A 17,471-nucleotide genomic window follows, 5' to 3' on the forward strand; every position below is an offset into this window, starting at 1 on the left:
TCTCCCCGATGTTATTCAACATCTACATGCGCCCCCTTGCCCGGAGGTATGGGTTGGGTTGTCACCAGTACTCTGATGACACCCAACTCAATCTACTGGGCCTGTGTCCCAGAAAATTTGGACCTGGCACTGCAAGCCGTGGTTGGATGGCTTAGGCTGAGTAGATTGAAGCTCAATCCGGCGAAGACAGGTCCTTTGCTTGAGTCGTGGCAGTCTGGGAAGGGAAATTCCCCCACTGGTGTTTGACAGTGCACCACTGGCAATGGTACACAAGGTCAAGACCTTGGGGGTGCTACTGGAGCCTGCCTTGACAATGGAGGCCCAGGTAGCAGCCACTGCTAAATCCGCATTTTTTCATCTTAGGCGGGCAAGGCAGTTGGTCCCCTTCCTGGAGCACAGTGACCTGGCAACAGTGTTCCATGCAACCGTCACCTCGAGGCTGGACTACTGTAATGCCCACTACATGGGGCTGCCCTTGTGCCGAACCCGGAAGCTGCAGCTAGTGTAGAATGCGGCCGCCCGGCTGTTATTGGGACTCCCCAGGTGGGAGCACATTCAGCCGGGACTGTGGGAACTGCACTGGCTGCCAATAGTATACCAGATTCGTTACAAGGTGCTGGTTATTACCTTTAAAGTCCTATATGGCCTAGGACCTGCCTACCTTAGGGACCATCTCTCCCCACATGTTCCCCAGAGAGTACTCAGATCGGGATCACAAAATCTATTAGTAATCCATGGTCCGAAGGAGGCCCGATTGAAATCAACCAGAGACAGGGCCTTCTCAATTGTAGCCCCCTGCAGGTGGAACCAACTACCAGATGAAGTGAGGGCCTTGCGGAACCTTGTGCAGTTCCGCAGGGCCTGCAAGACTGTCCTCTTCCAGCTGGCATTCAATTGACTCGGCACCGGTATTTAAGAAAAGCGGAAGAAGGCCGTCGCCACCAGAATAGCACCAACTCAATATTCTGTTTTAACCATTGCATATCTATTTTATTACTGAATGTGTAATTTTAATACTCATTAATTTAATTGTTTGTGGGATTTTATGTTGTGAGCCGCCCTGAGCCTGCTTTGGTGGGGAGGGTGGGATATAAATAAAATAAAACAAACAAACAAATACAGTGATTTAACAGGACAGGTTCCACTCAGAACAGAGTGCCCATGCTCAGCATCATATCCAGAGGTTGGCTTTGGGAAACAGACGTAGGAGAGCTGCCAGCATTGCTACGGAGGGGTGGGGGGGGTCAGCCTGTCAGTGCTCAGACCATACGCCGCACGCTGCATCAAACTGGTCTGCAGGGCTGTCGTCGCAGAAGGAAGCCTCTTCTAAAGATGATGCACAAGAAAGCCCGCAAATGGTTTGCTACAGACAAGCAGACTAAGGACATGGATTTCTGGAACCATGTCCTGTGGTCCGATGAGACCAAGATAAATTTCTTTGGTTCAGATGGTGTCAAGCGTGTGTGGGGGCAGCCAGGTGAGGAGTACAAAGACAAGTGTGTCTTGCCTACAGTCAAGCATGGTGGTGGGAATGTCATGGTCTGGGGCTGCATAAGTGCTGTCGGCAGTGGGGAGCTACAGTTCATTGAGGGAACCATGAATGCCAACATGTACTGCGACATACTGAAGCAGAGCATGATCCCCTCCGGAGACTGGGCTGCAGGGCAGCATTCCAACATGATAACGACCCCAAACACACCTCCAAAACTGCCTTGCTAAAGAAGCTGAGGGTAAAGGCGATAGACTGGCCAAGCATGTCTCCAGACCTAAATCCTATTGAACATCTGTGGGGCATTCTGAAACAGAAGGTGGAGGTGCGCAAGGCTCTAACAGCCATGCTGGCTGGGGCTGACGGGAGTCGTAGGCAAAAAACATCTGAAGAGCTATCGTTGACACCCCTGGCCTAGGCCATCTTTACGTAGAGCAACAATTCGTTTTTTCAGCTCCTCAGAGAGTTCGTTGCCATGAGGTGCCATGTGGAACGTCCAGTGACCAGAATGAGGGAGTGAGAGCGATAACCTGCCCCCCCCTTCACACCTGATACCTTGTACCACTAACGAGTCACATGACACCAGGGAGGCAAAACGGGCCCCATTCGGGCATTATCACTTAGGGGTGTACTCACTTTTGTTGCCAGCAGTTTACACATTAATGGCTGTGTGTTGCGTAATTTTGAGAGGACAGCACATTTACACTGTTATACAAGCTGCAGACTCACTACTTTACATTGTAGCCAAGTGTCATTTCTTCAGTGTTGTCACATGAAAAGATATACTTAAATATTTACAAAATGTGAGGGGGCGTACTCACTTCCGTGACATACTGTATATCCACCCATCTGCGAAACGCCTTAATTTCACCACTGGCCTTGCCAGTGGTGCTAACCTGTCTTACAATAAACGCTAATCCTGATGAAATGGGGAGCTGTTACTATTGAAGATAGCAGGGCTGTTTTTGTAGCAGGAACTCCTTTGCTTGTTAGGCCACGCCTCCCTGCTGTAGCCAATCCTCCAAGAGCTTACAGGGTTCTAAGCATAAGGCCTGCTGTAAACTGGCTACGTCAGGGAGGTGTGGCCTAATATGCAAAGGAGTTCCTGCTACAGAAAAGCCCTGGAAGATAGACCTGACATCAGCCCTCTCTACTCTGGGGGTCCCCAACAGAGTGCCTGTGGGTGCCAAGAGGCTCACTGTCTCCAACCTTGGTGCACACCGAGTGTTTTTAGAAAGTGGGTGTGGCCAGGTGAGGATTCTGTCCAGCAAGGTTTCTGGTTGGCCACTGGGGATTTGACTGGTTGCGTAGATGTTTGAAAATACTGCTTTGGTGGCAGCTGCCACCACAGCCTGGAGATCTTCACTGGGTGACTGAAGGTAAGCTTCCTCAGAAGTATTCCTATTGACTTCAAAGTTATCAGCTTCTTGCTACAATTCAGTGTGCATTGGGAGCCAGCCAGTCCTGAACCTCTTCTCTAACCAGATGCAAAAGCCTTCTGGATTTTGCTGGCAAACTGCTCTCTACAAAAAGCTTGAAAACTCCACTAACTCATTCAGCTTTGTGTTGTCTCTCGTTATGACCAAAGACTAGACCAAATCCTCTTTCTGATTCCCTCCCCTCTTTCAGAAGTGCTAGCTACCTTTTAGTTTAACCGATCTGCCTGAGCGGAGATGGAAAACCACACTGCAGTTTACTGTAGTTACGTAAAACATTTCAATGCCATCTTTCCAGCCAATCAGTGCCCACCAAGACAGCAAACATAAACATTAATACATTTGTGCAATTAAAAACAATGTTTACATTATTAAGTAATTAAATGAAACCACATAAAAAATCAACGCCAGAACCAGGGAGGAAGGCCAACAACTGTTACCTGGGTAAACCAAACAGAAGAAAAAGTCTTCCGGCAGAAGACACCAATAGGGGGAGACAGACAACTCTCCCTAGGGAGGGAGTTCCAGAGTTTTGGTGCCATGACAAAGAAGGCCCTTTTCTAAGTTTGCCAAGCATCTAGCCTCAGATGGTGGGTTTGGTTCATCTGAGAGATGCCAGCTTCCTTCTCTTCATGAATCTGAGGGACGGGCTCACAACACAAACACAAACTATTGACAATGATCCAGGCTCCCCCACCAGCGACCTACCTGGTTGAGGACCTTCTGCAGATGGGGAGTTCCCATGCGGTCTGCCATGTGTCTGTAAGCAGGATGGGAAAGGAAGAACTTGCGTTCAGCAGCCAGGGCTGCTCGGATATCCTTCTTACCATCAATGTCCTTTTGGCTCCGGTTCACAACTCCGATGTAGCCTACAAGCGGACAGCTCCAAAAGGTTAGTTTTTGTTTGACGCTTTTGCACTGGTCCCCTCCCTCAGCACCAATTCTAACAGCAGCAGCTTCAGGAAGCTGGGAATAGACATCTAACTGGAGAATGTGGATTGTGTCCAAAACCTTGTCAACTGAATATGGAAAGTATCTATGTTTCCTGCTGTACTTGGGAACACAAAGAAGATGGCAGGACATTCAACAGGTATAGAGTGGGCTCTTCCTGGGCCTCCCCCTGACGTTCAAGCATCTCTTCCTTCATTCATGAACAGATTGCACCTCAGGAGTGTGTAGAAAGCCAAGTGACACTACAGGAGACTGTGCCTCTTTTGCACCGCTTATTCCAGATGTAGACTTCTAATTCTGGGAAGAATGGTAGACTCACATCTGAAGGACAATCCAAGATGGAGGTCCAAGAAGCTGAGTCTGCATTCATACAAGCAAGCACCTCCCACTCCAGTTTTTTCACAGAGACAAAAGTCTCTCAAATCCAAGCTGAAGTCAAGTTAAGGACTATCAATGGCATAAGAGCAGCAGTCCATAAATCTCAACCTGGCTATCCAGAACCTGCTAAACAAACATGATCCTAAATCCACAAAACTGACCCAAAATCACCCTTGAAGTCCTTGCTCCTCTGTAGTTTGGTAGTTTTCGGGTGCGTTTTCTAAAGTACACCGCTCTAGCAACAGGTTGCTACCAAACCACAGGTTTGATATCAACCTTATTCAATAGTATTACCAACCTCTCGCCCCGCCTGTTTCCTACGGGTGGTTTTGCACCAACAGCGTACAAGAATGCAAATACAGCCTGCTGTATCAGACCAGTGGCCCATCTAATCCTGCACCAGTTCAAAAAGCAACCAAGACTAACAGCCAATTAGTCGCCTCGGATGGCCAACAAGCAGGGCACTGATGCTGCCTCATGGCACTGGGATTCAGACGTTGACTGCCTCCCTTTAGGCTGCCTGTCAAGCACTGTATATTCATCTTCGGTTATAGTATTCAGATAATAGATTTCTTACTAACCCTGAATTAAACCAAGGCACGTCAAAGTAGCAACCCCCACCTTCCTTCTCTCGCTTCTACTAACAGATGCAGGAATGTCCTCTTTGAAGATAAGACCTCCTGGGACTCGTTCTCAGGCTCAGCCAGGCCTGAACCCAGGATGTGCTAGCCGCAAGATAGATAAGGAGCCCGGCGTGTGAATTTCACACGTGAATGTAGAATTGTTTATAGAACCTTTGATGTGCCAACTTAAAGCCTGTATTCTTCTGTTACAAAGTATCAGTTCCAATTTCTCCCAGCTCAGAGGAGCCACATGGATTATCAATAAACCAAACTTTGTTTCCAGATTCAAGGACTGGTTATTTTGAGATCTCATGCTTGACACTGCCTTGAGTCAACATGGCTAATAGCTACTGATGGACCTTTCCTCCATGAATCTGTCTAACCCCCTTTTAAAGGCTTGTGACCTTCACTATATCCCCTGACAGTGAACTCCACAGATTAATTATTCTTTGAGTAAAGCAATTTTCCCTTTTGTCTATCCTGAACCTCTTTCCAATTCGCTTCACTGGGTGACCCCGAATTCCAGGATTGTGGAAGCCACCCGCCTGCCAGCTCCGCAAACTGAAGTTCCCTGAATCAGAAGTCATAGCAGGACTACAGGGAACAGAATTCTTTAAGGATGTCCACTTTTACTCAGTCTAACATGTAAATAAGAACACATTAAATGAACTTTGCATGATCGTTGGGAACCATCTAACTCACGGGTGTCAAACTCATTTGTTAGGAGGGCCGGATCTGACACAAATGGGACTTTGTGGGGCCAGGTAGTGGAGATATAAACTTTATAATGGACACAGACAAGCCCAATTAAATATATTTTTCAAAACTTGAAATACAAACATGCTTAAAACTCTTCCAATGGTTTAAGTTGGAAAGGTGGGGGACTAGTGGAATTTGGCAATGCATTTTTTAAAATAAAACATCATGAAAAAGCACAAAGCTCTGACTCCGTGGAAACAATGAAATGGCATTATAAACTTCTCCCCACCAGTCTACTAAGATTGGCAAAGCCTTTCCAGTATAATATCCCCCTTTGGCTGTGGGTTCCCACATTAGAGTACTCACTAGGTTAGGTCCACTCAGGAGAGATAAGCTGGCTGAAAGCGTCAACCCTTGTTTGCAAGGACACAACTCCAGGAAGCATGAGTTTCAGCTAGCTATAGGAAAGCTGAAAATGTAACCATCTCCACTCCATTTGAAACCATTGCAGAGTACAGACAAACGAGGAGTGGATTTTAAGATCCAGTCCACATTTTCCTTGCAGCAGCCAGCAAAGAAAGGCAGAAGAGCCTGGAACTCAGCCTGCAAGCTTCAAAGGATGCTTCCGAAATCCTTTGAAGCTCCCAGGCTGAAACTGAAAGAGACTCAGCCTGGGAGCTTCAAAAGGTAAGGACAGGAGGGGGAAGAGGGGGGAGAAAAGAGCCCCACGGATCTGATCAAAGCCTTGGGCAGGACGGATCCGGCCCGTGGGAAGGGTGTTTGACACCCCTAATCTAACTGAATCCATGTACTTATAAACAATGTTCTCTGTAAGCTGCAGAGTCTTGTGAGCAGAAATTCTACTTTGTGAGCTACTAGCATTCAAGTTGTGAGCTACTGCATAAACTGGTGTGCTCTGGGGCCATTTTTCCTGAGCTAAGACAAAAACGTGTGAGCCAGAGGCTAAAAAAATGTGAGCGAGCTAGCTCACATTAACTCAGCTTAGAAGGAACACTGCTCACAAACAGTGTTCCCTCTAAACTGAGTTAATATAAACTAGCTCACAGTTTTTTAGTCTTCGGCTCACACGTTTTTGTCTTAGCTCAGGAAAAATGGCCCCAGGGCAAACTAATTGATGCAGCAGCTCACAACTTTAATGCTAGTAGCTTGTGAAGTAGAATTTCTGCTCACCGGACTCCGCAGCTTAGAGGGAGGATTGCTCACAAAGGACTTTTTAAAAATTCAAAACTAATAATCTGTCCACGGCAAATTCATTTGACAGAACTGCCCTCCGCAATAGTAAGAATAGATCCCTACCTCTCCGCAGAGGTAAGAGTTTGTTCTCCAGGACGTCTCTGGCATCAGTGCCTTCATCCATCAGGTCCAGCTTCGTGATCACCCCAATTGTCCGTAGCCCTACAAGAGAAACAGAAGTGCTGAGTCAGATTGCACGGCCGAATACAGGAATAAAGTAAGCGGCAACAGACTTAGCTGATACCAAAGATTTCAGGTTTTCACGGCTGGTAACATCATTAGGGTTTGTAGAATCTTTCGGGATCGAGTGCCGTGTTCTACTGGAGAAAAGGAAGGAAAACTTTCTCCAGTAGAACACGGCACTTGATCCCGAAAGATTCTACAAACCCTAACTAAAGACTTAGCTGAGCTCACATTTCTAGGCTTCTCAAGAGCAAGCAGGGTCTCCTCAATTTTACAGAGCTTTTGATTCCTTACAAGACTTCATGATACTGCACAGAATTAAACTCGGGGCTGGAATCATTCTATTGCAAGCTACTTTGTTCTTCAAAGCTCCAACTGTCTTAATCTTACGCTTCGTCATTACTGCATGTGACTGTTTGAGAACCAACATAGTGTAACGGTTAGCGAATCGGACTAGGACCGAGGAGTCTCAGGTTCGAAGCCCCACTCCGCCCAGGAGGCTCACTGGGTGACCTTGGGCCAGTCACACTCTCTCAGCCTAACTCAGCTCACAGGGTTGCTGGGAGGATAAGGAAAATGAAGTTAGCCACCTTGGATTCCCAACTGATGTAAATAAATGATGTAAATAGATTTGTCTCCCGCTTTGTTGTTGTTGTTCAGTCGCACAGCGGAGTCCGACTCTTTGCGACCCCATGGACAAAGTCTTCTGTCTTCCACCATCCTCCAAAGTCTGCTCAAATTCGTGTTAGTTACATCAGTAACGCTGTCCAGCCATCTCCTCTTTTGTCGTCCCCTTCTTCTTTTGCCTTCTGTCTTTCCCAGCATCAGGGTCTTCTCCAGGGAGTGCTCCCTTCTCATTGGGTGGCCAAAGTATTTGAGCTTCACCATCTGACCTTCCAGGGAACAGTCAGGGTTGATTTCCCTTCGGACTGACTGATTGGATCTTCTTGCAGTGCAAGGGACTCTCAAGAGTCTTCTCCAGCACCACATCTCAAAAGCATCTATTCTTCTGCGTTCGGCCTTGTTTATGGTCTGGCTCTCACAGCCATACATTACTACCAGGAATACCATTGCTTTGACTATACGGACTTTTGTTGGCAGGCTGATGTCTCTTTTTTATTATACTGCCCAGATTCACCATAGCTGTCCTCCCAAGGAGCAAACATCTTTTAATTCCATGGCTACAGTCGCCATCTGCAGTGATCTTGGATCCCAGAAATGTGAAGTCCGTCACTACTTCCATATCTTCCCCTTCTATTTGCCAAGGTGTGATGGGGCCGGATGCCATGATCTTAGTTTTTTTGATGCTGATGTCTCCCACTACCCACTAGAAAACCTCCTTCTGGGGCAGGGCGGGGCTATGACCTGAAGTCAGCCGGTAGCTATTACCCACTCCTCGCTGTCTGTTCACGCTATATTTGTTATTTTTAGCCTCTCTGAACCTCACTAAGGGAGTTCTGAAATATGTCTCCTAAGCAAGATAAGAAGGGGAAACAGAAGGCTAAACAAAAAGCTGATAATGTCACCTTTGGCAGAGTTTTTTGCTCTGAGACTGGGAACTCCTCAACAACCGTCCCAGGAAATGCCGCCACACCGCGAGATAGTATGCTTACAACAATCTTTCTTTCAGAAGCTTTGGCTAAACAACAAGAGCTAATGCTAAAGCATGCATTCCAGAGTATGGATGAAACAGAAGAGCAATTTAAGCAAATCAATCCAACTGCTGACAACACCATAGAGAAGATAGCTGCTCTTGAAAAGCAAATTGGTTCTGTAACTCCTGATTGATGGGCTAGAGAACATATTCTCTCCCTGTACTATCACTCCCATGAAATTCTGGGGATTTAAACCTAATGCTGAAGCAGGAATGGAACTAAGTATTTTTATGGCAACTTGGCTGGTGGATGCTTTAAAATTGGAGAAGGGTGTTGTTCCTTTAACTCAAAAGGTTTATCGCGTGGGCAGACAAGAGGAACAGGTGAATACTTCAGTATACTATCGAGACACTGTTCTAGCCTTCAAAGACCACAGAACCAGACAATGGATAATAATGCAAGCAAGAGAAAGAAATGGTTTAGAATATCAGGACTCAAAGATACTAGACTTCCGCGACCTCCCACCAGAGTTTCTGAAGATCAAAAAGGAATTGAAACAGACTGCAGCTAAACTCCGTGAGTTAGGCATTAAATATCATTGGCTTCATACTGAGAAACTCTATGTGGAACACAGACAGGCGATGTATACAGCTTTTGACAATACATCTGGTGAACTGCTGTTGGCCACTTTAAAAATAACACAGTTGGAACAATGGGAGAAGGCAGGCAATAAAAGGAAAACAGGGTCACCTCCAACACCTTTCAAAGCAACTAGCGTTTGTCTGTCTGAGGAACATGAAGAACTTGAAGAACTTACAGACTCTCTGCAAACGAACAGTCTCAGTTTGTATCTTCCTTTTGAGGTCTGCCCTTCGATATTTTTGTCAGAAATGATTGGGACCTCAGAGGTACAGAAACTTAGAAAGAAACACATTCTCTCCGTTTACAAAATAGTAGCAATGTATAATACAAACTGCATTCACCAAAACACCTTGAATAAGCAATATTAATAATAATTTATGATGAGTCCAACAAAAAACCACAACCAGTCCAATTTTGTTTAAAGTATCTACATGCACAATATACTATTAGCAAGAAGACAGAAGAGCTGAAGAGATAGAAGAAGAAGAAGAAGAAGGGAGAAAAGTTTTTAATAATATATAGATAATAATAAGCAAAGTTACAAATAGTGAAAGGAAAAAGGAAAGGTCTCCTGTGCAAGCACCAGTCATTTCCGACTGTGGGGTGACGTTGTTTTCACAACGTTTTCACAGCAGACTTTTTACGGGGTGGTTTGCCATTGCCTTCCCCAGTCACCTACACTTTCCCCCCAGCAAGCTGGGTACTCATTTTACCGACCTCGGAAGGACGGAAGGCTGAGTCAGCCTCGAGCCGGCTACCTGAACCAGCTTTCGCTGGGATCGAACTCAGATCGTGAGCAGAGGGCTCCAACTGCAGTACTGCAGCTTTACCACTCTGCACCAAGGGGCTCTTGCAAAGGAAAGGTCCCCTGTGCAAGCACCAGTCGTTTCCGACTCTGGGGTGACGTTGCTTTCACAACGTTTTCACAGCAGACTTTTTACGGGGTGATTTACCATTGCCTTCCCCAGTCATCTACACTTTCTCCCCAGCAAGCTGGGGACTCATTTTACCAACCTCAGAAGGATGGAAGGCTGAATCAACCTCGAGCCAGCTACCTGAAAACCCAGCTACCGCCGGGGATCGAACTCAGGTCGTGAGCAGAGCTTAGGACTGCAGTACTGCCGCTTTAACACTCTGCGCCGTGGGGCTCTATTACAAATAGTAACTATATATAAAAATAGTGTCAAAATTAGTATGAGTTAGTTACAATTGTAGTTTCTATGTGTAATCCAGTTCTTCAATAAAAAGATTAAATAGGAAAACTCTGAGCATATTGACACATAGTCCCATCACAAAGTTACCCAAAGTGGTAAGTTGGGCTCCCCTATGACTCTGGCACTGAACTCTGCCAGTAAAGCCGGTGAAAGGGACGGATCACTTTACCTTGCGGGTCAACTTCTTTGGCCATTTTGAGAGCATCCGAGTTGGCCAAATCCATGTTAGCTGGAGTCACAGCAAGAATCAAGCTGCTTTCCCTGCTGATGAACTGCAGAATCATATCCTTGATCTGGTACTCAATGTCTTGAGGCTGGTCACCCACTGGAACCTTAGTAATACCCGGAAGGTCAATCAAAGTTAAGTTCAAGACTGCAAAGAAAGAAAGCAAAGCATTAAGAATCTCCTGTGGAAATGAAGTATAACTTTGTGAAGATGACGACGATATTGGATTTATATTCCGCCCTCCACTCTGGAGTGGTCATGATCTCCTTTACCTTCCCCCCCCCACACACACACAACAGACACCTGTTGAGAAAGCTCTTACAGCAGCTACCATTTCAAGGACAACTCCTACAAGACCCAAGGCCATTCCAGCAGCTGCAAGTGGAGGGGTGGGGAATCAAACCCGGTTCTCCCAGATAAGAGAGCTCTGGCTGACCCAAGGCCATTCCAGCAGGTGCAAGTGGAGGGGTGGGGAATCAAACCCGGTTCTCCCAGATAAGAGAGCTGTGGCTGACCCAAGGCCATTCCAGCAGCTGCAAGTGGAGGGGTGGGGAATCAAACCCGGTTCTCCCAGATAAGAGAGCTGTGGCTGACCCAAGGCCATTCCAGCAGCTGCAAGTGGAGGAGTGGGGAATCAAACCCAGTTCTCCCAGATAAGAGAGCTCTGGCTGACCCATAGCCATTCCAGCGGCTGCAAGTGGAGGGGTGGGGAATTAAACCCAGTTCTCCCATATAAGAGTCCACGCACTTAACCACTATGCCAAACCGGCTCTCAAAGTTGCTTGTCTCCAGGTCGTCTGTTCTGGGATTCATGGAGCTCTGAAAAGCACTTCCCTCTGTAAACGGCTAAACGGAAATACACCCAGTCTCCCCATGCAGGGCTGGCATCAGGATACTCTCAGGTGGGGCAGTGGGGGGGGTAAGGTTTAGGGCAGGGGCTACTGGCGTCAGCGTCCCTGCTCACTCACTCCCCAGTATAGTCTCCATCCATGCCTTTTGCTGCATGCACTGCCTAGCTCCTATGGGGAAAGGTCTGCAGGCAGTCACGAGCATGGGCCACTGGAGGGCTTGTGAGCAGACAAGGGAAGGTGGGAGGCATGCAGGTGGGCGGGAGGGAAGGAGGCAATGAGTTGGGTTGGGCAAAAGTAAGAGAGCCTAGGAACTGCCTTGTCTGCCCCCCCAAAAAAACCTGGAACCCGCCCTAACTCCAACAGAGTCTCATTAAAAACTGAACGCTAAATATTTCCTGTAACACAGAAGTACAGAAACGTCAGGACTACGGTTTCATGTTTTTCTCTCATTAGTTCTACTAAAAACCAGGATTCATGCAGGACTCAGAAGTTAACTTCTAATCTTTGCTACAGAGACCATACATAAAGCATCTACCAGCAACTTTTATTGCTCCAACAGCAAAAAAACCCACAAGTTTGAAGACGAAACATTCATGTGAGGTCCAGCTCTGTATTCTCAAAGGCATATTCATAACCGCATTTTTGTGATTTTGGAAATCAAAGAATAAAAGGCACACACTACCATCTGGATTATTTTCTCTACAATAAAAAAATGTCGCAAAGCATTTTTAACCAAATGACAACATAAAAAGGTCAGTTTCCAGGCCCTCGCTAATGAGTACCGTATAAGGCTGGTGCTGTTTTCTGATTGGACGAAACCCTGCCAATAATCCAACGCCTCTCAGACCTAACACCCTCCTACAGAAGCCCAACCACACCTACCATGTGGTGAATATACCCTGAGGTTAATGGGAATGGGAGAGATGCCTTTGTTGGTTCCTGTGGCCCTGTCAGTCTCTGCTTCGATCTCCTGCCGAACTTCATCGAAATCTGTAAACTTCTTGGACTTGCAGTGCAAAAATTCGGCATACTCTGAAAGAGAAAATACTTGACGTGAGATGAAAGAACACTGGTGTTCTCTCTCTCTCTCTCTCTCTCTCTCTCTCCCTCTCTCTCCCTCTCCCTCCCTCCCTCTCCCTCCCTCTCTCTCCCTCTCTCTCTCTCCCTCTCTCTCCCTCCCTCTCTCTCCCTCTCTCTCTCTCCCTCTCTCTCTCTCCCTCTCTCTCTCTCTCTCTCTCTCTCTCCCTCTCCCTCTCTCTCCCTCTCCCTCTCTCTCCCTCTCTCTCCCTCTCCCTCTCTCTCCCTCTCTCTCCCTCTCCCTCTCTCTCCCTCCCTCTCTCTCCCTCTCTCTCTCTCCCCCTCCCTCCCCCTCCCTCCCTCTCTCTCTCTCCCTCCCTCTCCCTCCCTCTCCCTCCCTCCCCCTCCCTCCCTCTCCCTCCCTCCCTCTCCCCCCCTCTCCCTCTCCCTCTCCCTCTCCCTCTCCCTCTCCCTCTCTCTCTCTCTCTCTCTCTCTCTCTCTCTCTCTCTCTCTCTATATATATATATATATGCATTAATTCTGATAACTGTATGCAGGAAAACTTGTCTTTCTTTTCCAGATTACGAACAAAACAAGAAGATGAAGATGAGTAAGCTACAGAGGACAGGATTTTTAAGTTTTAATTGTGTGGACCAGGCTGACCGTCTAAGTTTTGGTTTTTTTAAAAAAGATATTTTGTTTAACTACATCAGTTAACAAACATGGCTGTTTAAGCAAATACAAGAATATATATGCTACTGTTTTAGTTAAATAAAACTATTTAAAATGTTATTATTAAGATAATGATTATTTTTCTCCTTTCAATCAATTACAGCAAAAAAAGTTATCCACATATGAATGCTTAACCTATTAAACCAGAGATACTTCACAATAATTTCATAGTTATCTATGATATGTTTTAATAGTATAGCCAAACCAGCAGTTTTTTGATAAAACTATAAAACGAATCTGAAAAGTTGTTATTCTAAAAATGAAATCTTCATCTTCTTGTAAATATTTATATTAGCAAATGAGTCTTTATGTGAAACCATGATTTGAATCTAGTCTTACTGACTAGTGATTTAAATCAAATCCACCCTGCAAGAGAGTAATTCAAATAAGGCAATTCTGCTTTTTCTACCTAAGTAAAGCACATTAACTTATTTGAAAAAGGCACCAACTTAGCTGAGTAGTGGGAAGGCACAGAAGCAATTTACCCAGAATGCTGAATGACTGTTATGTTCAATGGTAGCTGGAGTCCATGCAAAAACATGCATGAGTTTTTTGCTACATTTTGTAGTTATTCTATAACTAGGAATAGGGCCCATTGTGAAAGAGAATGCAACGGGCTCTAGAAAGAGGATCTGGGCGAGTGTTCCCCCCCTTGCTGTCTTCCCACCCACCCAAAGCGTTCACTCCCCCTCTCCCTTAGTGTCCTCCCTCCCCCAACTTCCCACCAACACTCAAAACACTTAAATACATTGCCTTAAATACCACGAAGAGGCCATATACCTGTTTTAGAGAAGATAAGCTGGAGGATAAGAGGTCGCCTGGTGACAATTCCAGAACCACGAGGCAAAAAGTCTCTGCAATGATTAAAAAAACAAAACAAAACAGAGTTATTTCAATACTTTAATAGGTATTAGTCACTGAGATTACACAAACATTTTAAATCTTGCTGCATACTTGATTAATCGCAAGCAGGAAGAGTCAGTCCACATATCCTGCTCAGAGAGTTTGATGACCAAATGGATTTCAGAGCTGGCACATTTTATAAGGGCACAGAAAAGAAGAAAAGGCAATCTCTGCACATTTCATTGATTGGTTGGGGAAAAAATTAACTTCCACTGTTCTTATGCCCAGGGACAACATAAAACACTCTTCAAAGACAGACTTTCTCCTGCCAATTTGTCCAACCTAGGCCTAGAAAGGAGTAAGAAACGAAGAAGTGGACAGTGAAGGAGTGACTCAACTGAAGAAATGATCAATGACTCACGAAAACTCCTGCCCTGCCACAAATTGTGTTAGTCTTGAAGGTGCTCTTAGACTCTTGCTCTTTTCTAATGCTACAGACACACCCACATAGCTACCCATCTTGATCTACAACTAGGACTGACAACAGTTGATATATGAACATGTGAACATATGAAGCTGCCTTCTACTGAACCAGACCCTCAGTCCATCAAAGTCAGTCTTGTCTACTCAGACTGGCAGCGGCTCTCCAGGGTCTCAAGCTGAGGTTTTTCACGCCTGTTTGCCGGGACCCTTTTTAGTTGGAGATGCCGGGGATCGAACCTGGGACCTTCTGCTTACCAAGCAGATGCTCTACCACTGAGCCACTGTCCCTCCCCCTAAAGGTAATCCCCCATACAAGCACCAACCGTTTCCGACTCTGGGATGATGTTGCTTTCACAACGTTTTCACGGCAGACTTTTTACAGGGTGGTTTTGCCATTGCCTTCCCCAGTCATCTACACTCCCCCCCCCCCAGGAAGCTGGGTACTCACCAACTTCGGAAGGATGGAAAGTTGAGTCAACCTCGAGCCGGCTACCTGAAACCCAGCTTCCGCTGGGATCGAGCTCAGGTCGTGAGCAGAGCTTAGGACTGCAGTACTGCAGCTTTACCACTCTGCGCCACGGGGCTGTCCTGTGACTACAGATTTCTATGATCTTCCTTCCACCTTGACTTCTCAAGCAGCTCTCCAGCTATCTGGAGGGGAGCTCTCCTACATGTACCCTGTCCTTGGGCAAAGTCATTCCATTCACCTTTTCCCAAGGCAACATACAGAATCACACCTCAATTCATAATCAAGGAACAAGCTGCATTTAACGCACTAGGCCATGCCAGACCCATCTTTGCCAGCCAGCTTCCTCTCCAACAGGAGCCGTGGCCAGTCACCTCTTCCAAGCATATTATTCAGTGCCTGCACTTACAAGCCATTCAAACACCCTCTTGCTTTTAGGCACAAACTGCATGAACGTTTGTGTCAAGCAGCTTCTGCTCTCTTAGCTGAAAGAGCAGAATCCCGCAGGGAAAGTGAAGGACCAGCAGCACCACGCAGAACAGGAGCGGGGGGGAGGTTGCCATCAAGCTGCAGCTGGAGGGTTCTCCAGACAAGAGGCAACCAATTGCCTGATTGGCCATTGCCTGCCTCTGCGTAGCAACTCTGGACTTCCTTGGTGGTCTCCCGTCCAAATGCTAAGCAGGGCTGACCTGGTTTAGCTCCTGAAAATGGCCCGCTCCAATTAACCAAATCCCTTTACAGGAAAATTCTACAGATTTACTTTATTTACAGCCCCCCCTTTCCTGCTGAGACCAAAGACAGATTTTAGAATATAAAAATAATAAAAAGGTCAAAGGTAGTCCCCCGTGCAAGCACCAGTCGTTTCCGACTCTGGGGTGACGTTGCTTTCACAACGTTTCCACGGCAGACTTTTTACGGGGTGGTTTGCCATTGCCTTCCCCAGTCATCTACGCTTCTCCCCCAGCAAGCTGGGGACTCATTTTACCGACCCCGGAAAGATGGAAGGCTGAGTCAACCTGGAGCTTCTGCTGGAATCAAACTCAGGTCGTGAGCAGAGCTTAGGACTGCAGTACTGCAGCTTTACCACTCTGCGCCATGGGGCTGTATAAAAATAATACAATCTGTATAAAATAACCAGTGAATGACGCAATAGGACCAGGATTAAAGAACCAGGGGAAAATGGGAGCGACAAAGTGCTTGAGGCAAGATATACCCATAAACAACACAGAATGGAATTAGAAGGAAGCCATCAGAATCATCTGAGACTAGACCACCCAAATAGGACCTCACCCCATGTGTGAAGTTTCAGTGTCTCTGCAAGTCTAAACTGCAACAGGTAACATAACTGTGAACATGCATCAACATCTCAAGCTGCCTTATACTGAGTCAGATCCTAGAATCATAGAATAGAATTGGAAGGGATCTCCAGAGTCATCTAGTTCAACTCCCTGCCCAATGCAGGAAACTCACAAACCCCTCCCCCTAAAGTCACAGGATCTTCATTGCTGTCAGATGGCCATCTGGCCTCTGTTGAAAAACCTCCAAGGAAGGTTGGAGTCCATCGAGGTTATAGTGTCCATTCAGAATGGCAGCCACTGTGTAGATCTTTCTCATCACCTCCCACCTGGTCCTTTTAACAGGAATTGGGCCCAGGACCTTCTGCATCCCAAGCAGACGACTGACCACTGAGCCACAGGCCCATCCTTTCATTACATTTAAGCTGCAGGCAGCTCCCTATTCCCAGGTCATGCTCTCATCCCTGTCCAAATCAAGAGGGCGCAAGGCTAGAAATACGACACAACAATGGTGAGCAAGGGGGCAATGGAATCCCAAACTGCGTGAGAAAGGAGCCTCAGCCTGGATGCTGAACTCCCACCCCAAAATCCACCCCTCCATCCTCAAAGCAAACATACTAAGGGACCCAACACCACGGTCGCACCCCGGGCACCCCTCCTGGTCTCCCAGTGCTGCCGTCGCGCCCCCCCCCCCCCGGGCACTCTGGGGCATTCCCCAGAGGTCTCAGAAACAGGGGTGGGAGCCAGGTTACTTCACCACAGGCCCCCGTTCCCCTCCTGGCTGTGCTGCGGCTCCTGTCACTCTCTCTCGCAAGGCAGCCTCAATAAGCACCGGCCAGCTTCCTCCCTGACCTCCTGCCTCCCTTCCTTTTATCCTCCCATCCCAGTCCTCCCCTTTCCTGTGTTCCGCCCCTCTCTGGCTCCTGCCCTCCTTCAAAGCCCCAGACGCCCGGGAGAGGCGTGCCGGGGCTGGGCTGCCTGGGCATGCCTCGGGCGTCCTGGACCTCTGCAGCGCGCTGGGGTGCGGCATGTCTCACCGCCACGGGTCAGGCGGCTCTCCTCCTCTCTGCCCAGCGCTGGGCTTAGCTTCTCC

At 47.1% G+C, this 17,471-nt stretch overlaps 1 protein-coding gene across 4 annotated transcripts in view; it reads right to left on the reverse strand.

Moving 5' to 3' along the window:
• Positions 1-17,471, reverse strand: part of DNM2 (dynamin 2) — a 103,613-nt gene that overhangs the window by 68,765 nt on the left and 17,377 nt on the right. For all 4 annotated transcript variants that reach the window (XM_060236740.1, XM_060236738.1, XM_060236739.1 and 1 more), the window contains exons 2-6: positions 14,072-14,145; positions 12,424-12,573; positions 10,634-10,837; positions 6,894-6,992; positions 3,634-3,794 (exon numbers count right to left, since the gene is read on the reverse strand). In XM_060236740.1, coding sequence (XP_060092723.1) covers positions 3,634-3,794; positions 6,894-6,992; positions 10,634-10,837; positions 12,424-12,573; positions 14,072-14,145 — 688 coding nt within the window. The remainder of the gene's footprint in view (positions 1-3,633; positions 3,795-6,893; positions 6,993-10,633; positions 10,838-12,423; positions 12,574-14,071; positions 14,146-17,471) is intronic.

The sequence above is a fragment of the Heteronotia binoei genome, chromosome 4, assembly GCF_032191835.1.
Source record: "Heteronotia binoei isolate CCM8104 ecotype False Entrance Well chromosome 4, APGP_CSIRO_Hbin_v1, whole genome shotgun sequence".
Taxonomy (NCBI): Eukaryota; Metazoa; Chordata; class Lepidosauria; order Squamata; family Gekkonidae; genus Heteronotia; species Heteronotia binoei.